The sequence below is a fragment of the Pinus tabuliformis genome, chromosome 2_2 (assembly GCF_031772625.1).
Source record: "Pinus tabuliformis cultivar Carrire ecotype Pingquan chromosome 2_2, CPIR1, whole genome shotgun sequence".
NCBI lineage: Eukaryota > Viridiplantae > Streptophyta > Pinopsida > Pinales > Pinaceae > Pinus > Pinus tabuliformis.
In genome coordinates, this window is record NC_142300.1 from 1,087,628,997 (window position 1) to 1,087,634,338 (window position 5,342).

The 5,342-nt window shown below is 34.9% G+C and overlaps 1 protein-coding gene across 1 annotated transcript; it reads right to left on the minus strand.

Annotated features, from left to right (window-relative positions):
• Window positions 1-4,598: 4,598 nt before the first annotated feature.
• Window positions 4,599-5,042, minus strand: LOC149197170 (36.4 kDa proline-rich protein-like). The gene has a single exon (XM_089408591.1). The coding sequence runs from the start codon at window positions 5,040-5,042 to the stop codon at window positions 4,599-4,601; it is 444 nt and encodes a 147-aa protein (XP_089264717.1).
• Window positions 5,043-5,342: the final 300 nt, after the last annotated feature.

The following is a 5,342-nucleotide window of genomic DNA, read 5'->3' on the forward strand; positions in this document are numbered from 1 at the left end:
CTACGAATGAAGCAATTGTTTCATTCTCCTCCATCTTCAAGGACATGATCTTACTCTTGAGCAATAGAAGACAATTTGAATTCTTGATCTCATACAATTCCTTCAAAATTCCCCATATCTCGTTAGCTAACTTACCTTCTCTGATGTGTGGTATAATGCAGTGTTTTGCTAACATATTTAACATTGTCCTTGCTCTACTTTCTCATTTCTCCCAATCTAAGATCGATGTTGATCCAGTCGTGGGCTTCAGCTCATTCCCATTCACAATTGTCCACGCACTCTGCGCTTCTGCCAGAGTCTGCATTTTGAACTTCCAAGTTTCATAATTGGAACCATCGAGCTTGTTATGCTTGTTCATGCATGCTTCAAATATATTTTTATTCATCTTGGAGATTTGAAAATAAAAAATCGATAGGTAAAAGATGTTAAATTTACCCTAGATCAATGATAGAGAGAGATCAATGTTCTTCAATGTTGTTTGATCTCGCAACACACCTGCTAATCACTGTGGCTTTCTTCTCAGCCTCCAAACAACCTTCTATTGTCAGCTACAACCTTGTTTTTGGCTTCCTTAAGCAGCTTCTCTGACAGCTACAGCCTTGTTCTTGGCTTCCCCACGTAGCTACAACCTTGTTCTTGGCTTACACGATCCTCGCAGCTATACACATCTTTCGTGCGATGAAAAAGTTAGAAAATATGTGTGAAGTAGCTATAGTGCCTTGTCGAAGAGGTACACTGAGAACCAGCGACGATCTTAGAATCGTCACAGTTATCCTCCTCACAACTACGATGATCTTGGTTCAAAGAACCACCCACGAGCGAGTATATAGGTTCCTCAGCCCTCACGCACTAATACTATGATAAAAATGGCAATGTTTGTATTAATAAAATAAAACCCTAATACTATGATAAAAATGGCAATGTTTGTATTAATAAAATAAAACCCACTCGACCAGGAGAGTCTAGCTCTTGAGAACGCTCTACATTGTTCATACATATTACACATTAAATACAAAACACAGTTTTAGGGAAGTTAGAACAACCTCTGAAGAAATAGAAACTAATTCCTATCCCGACTTACGTGAACCAATTCTACCTATTCTAGTATATTCTCGATTATCTTGGAGAATTTAATAATCCAGTTTCAGTGACTTGGAGTCTAATCATTTAATGTTAATCTCTCTAATATAATTTTATTTAAGTGATTATTGAGAATGATAACTCTCTACTCCACAGTTTTCATTTTTTAACATAATATTCGAATGGGTTCACATAAAACTCTTTGAAAGAAAAACAACATCAAAGTGAGAGCGACAAAAAGAAAGGGCACACCTACATAACACTATTTCAGAGTGAAGATATTTGAGAAAGCCTCATGCGAAAAAGAAGCGCTATGGTTACTAACGCAGCCACAAAAGAAAAAAGCGTCACTGTAAATTTAAAAAAAGTGGCAGCATGCAATTCTCAAAAGTCTGAAACGTTGGTCAAAATCTCACCATACACGAAACCGACTAGGGGCACGAAGCTGCTGTTTGGAAGAACAAATCGTGAACAGTCAAAGGTATCAAACGCACATGGTGTAAGGCATTTCGTTAGAAAATAATTTCTTCATTTGAGATTAAAAAGGGAGTTTCTCGGAAATAAAATGGATATATGTAACATAAAAGGAAAAGGGATCATATAACTTTTAAATGAAAATCTTTGGTTAATTGTTCTTTTCAAAAGAACAAAAGATATTCGATTTTTAAAACAGGGTTTATTAGAAAAGAGAAGAGGGTGTTATTCAACACTGGCTGCATCATTGAAATATTTTAAGGATTTGTGAAAGCTTTTGAGAAAGTATTTTTATTTTTTATTTGTTTTGTAGAGTTGTTTATTTTATAGTAGTGAAGTAGCATAGAAGCTATTATATTTACAATTTGATTGATTTAAGTTGTAGCAATTTAATCCTTAAATGACGAAAATTAAGTGGTTGAGATGGTTAAAGTAATATTGGGAGATGTTTGAAATTTATTTGAAAGATTTAGAAATAGAAAAGAGTTTTGTTGTAAGGCGCAGTAATCATTTGAAGATGAAAAGTTTGGTGAATCCTAATGTGCATAGTTGCAAGTGGACTAAAAATTGGTGAATGGAGCAATAGAGCTTTCTAATGACAATTTGGTAAATCCAACAAAAGAGCTTGTTGATGTCAATTTAGTGAATTCAACAATAGACCTTACTGATAATAATGAAGTTTCCGTTAAAGCATCAAATGCTATGGTGAATCCAGCAATTCAACTTGTTGATATCAAGTTTCATGATGACTAGTTGGCGAATGATAAATGGTTGCAAATGATGCAACAAAAACATGAAGTTTCCATTAAAGAATCAATTGATATGGTGAATCGAACAATTCAACTTGTTGATGTCAAATTTGATGATGACTAGTTGGCCAATGATAAATGGTTGCAAATGATGCAACAAAAACATGATATCTACATAATGCTATTTGGTGCAAGAATCCACCCCTTTGAAATAAGTGAATAAACAAAGATAGAGAAGGAAGCACAAAGAGAGATCTCTCATTGCAGAGCAGAAGGAACAAAGCCAATGCAGTTCTGCAAATGTTTTTAAACTTACCATTTACTTCAAAGGAACAAGTAACATGATGATTATGAAGAACAATTAAATTTCTTTGAACCGTGGATTGCAACACCATTTCTTAATAAGGTTTGCATAAAAGCTACATAAATTAATGTTGAAGACAACATACATGATGAACACATCAATGAAATTTTTAGGTATTGGAGTTTTGAAGAAATACAACTTTATTTTCATCTTATGTTGCAATAGATTGATGATGAAAAACACACTATAAAAGAGGACATTTGGCAGCGACACACATATTTTCAAACAAATAGATGATATGCATACACAATGTGGAACTATTGAAGACTTGCACTAGCAAATGAAGAAACTTAGGTTTGAAGGATACAAGAAAAAGAAAAGGTTAAACAATTTAGAGTCTACATGATCCACAGGAAAAGAAAATTAAGAGGATCTCAAATTTTTAAATTGTAATCCTACCTAAGAAATAGACTAGCAAGCATCTTAGTTTAATTTTTTGTGGTTGAAATTAAGAGGTAATGTTGGAGAATCTAATTCCAATAACTTACTATATGGCATAGTCATTAATACATGTGTACTAGTTCAATTAGTTTCATTCCAATCATTCACTGTTTATATCTACACTATAATCTTATTTCAGTAATTTGTAATATTAATATCTACACTATAATCTTATTTCAGTAATTTGTAATATTAAGAAGAGCAAACTCTTTGCTCTACCGTTTTCATTTTTTAACAAAGAAATAACAAAATAGCTGTAAATAGTGGAATAATGCTCTGCTAACTCATCGAGGAGATTCAGAGCACGCAGACACTTGGACATTTTGTTCATGATTAAATCGTGGACAAAATCGGTGAAAACTGAATGAGGGCGGATATACAACACTGAATTATTAATCGATAATAAGCAGATGATGCATTGAGGGTGGGTATACAGTATTGAATTATTAACAATAATAATACGATGATGCTTAAGCAACATTGAATGCTATGTAATAGTGTCGACAATGTTGGTGGACGAAGTATAAGGTTGTAGAATATTGTGACCTAACTGAGCAGTAACATTGCATGTGAAAATGTCATTTGCCTCTGTAAGGAATAGGCTTTTATCCGTAGGTTGCCATTGTAAGAAATAAACTTTTATCGGTAGGTTAGTTGGTATAAATATTGAATTTCTTTTTCCTTTTTTCAATTAGATTGAACCTCAGCCAAAACCAAGCCAATCGAGCCCTTGTGTTGGACGAAAAATTTCTTGAATAAACTCATAATAGAAATATATCTAAGGAGATTCCAGTTTAATCACAAAGCAAAATCAACAATATTGTAGTGTGACATATAATTTTTAACAGCAGGATTGAAAAAGATATGTTGTTATAATATGCTCATGAGATCCCACCCAGATATCAATTGTCTTTTTAAAATGCAGGAACAAGAATATCGATATCAGTAAATCTTTTTTCCAACGAAAAGTTTCGCGGAGAAATTCTAATCGCTTTCTATAATGGTTTTTCGATCTTAACTTTCCTGTCTGAAGAACAAAACATTCAACAATTTAAGGTAACCGACATGTAAACATCCAGTGTTATTTATAGTGCGAATATATTTTAACTCTCTGAATAACCTTAGTTCTTGTAGTAAATATAAACCATAAAGCCATTTAAACTATCTAAATAGAAATACCCACAATCTTATTTATAAATATAGATATGCACTATTTTATTGTTATCTCGAGTGGTAGTACATCAAAACACCTGACCACTCAAAACAACGATAAATCTAGATATACACTTTTATTTGTAGTGGGAGTACATCACGATAGATTTTGTGTAGGCTTCCTTCCATTGTTTTAGGGGCTGATTATTGTCACAACATTTCACCTGCGGTCCATAAGCAACGTTGACATACTATAATTAGACCTAATTTTAAACAAAAGAAAAATAAATATATGTATTAATTACCTAAATATTAATAACATTGCATCAAATACCTTCCTAATTGAGAGCTGGGCATGTGAATCCGGGAGGAGGGGTCAGGCCGCATTGAACAAAAAGCTCCAGAGCTAGTGGGAGGATGACATTGAGGTTGAGTAGTTTGAGGCGAATAGTTGTACAGAAGCACAACGCTGCCTCCAACTCCAAAACGCCTTGTATCACTGGGCAGCACTGGTTGACAACAGGGTCTCCAATGCCCAAGTGCACTAAACTCCCCAGCAAATCAACACAGGCCCCTAGTTTCAGTGCATCTAAAGGACATGATGAGGGAGAGCTTCCTGCTCCTCCTGCTCCGCCACCTGCAGGGCTGCTTCCCTTGCTAGGGTTGCTAGGAGTCTTTGCAGCAGGAGGACAGTTAGAGCTGCCACTTGCCATGACAGGTGTGGACATGGTGGTTGCTGCACCGATGATAACTATAAAAATAAATGCTACAACCTTGCCCATCTTCGATCAATTCCTCCGATTCCTTTTCCACTTAATGGAACAACCGAAGAATAGATCGCAAACGAGGGAGGAAGTTGCAAGATTAAGCTGGGGGAGATGGATTTTATAGTAGTTATCAATAATTCAATATTCCCTCACTGTCATATAATTATCGTTATGGCGAAAGTTCACATGGTATGTTACTCAGAGGGAAATCGAATGTGCTGTATATATCTTTTCATAATAATGTACACAACGGACACCCATGTGAAGGTAAAACTCATGCAACAGCGCCAACTTCGACCAAAGTGGTATTCTGTG

Coding starts and splice junctions, on each gene's coding strand:
- LOC149197170 (XM_089408591.1), bottom strand. CDS start 5,042: ATGGGCAAGGTTGTAGCATTTATTTTTATAGTTATCATCGGTGCAGCA.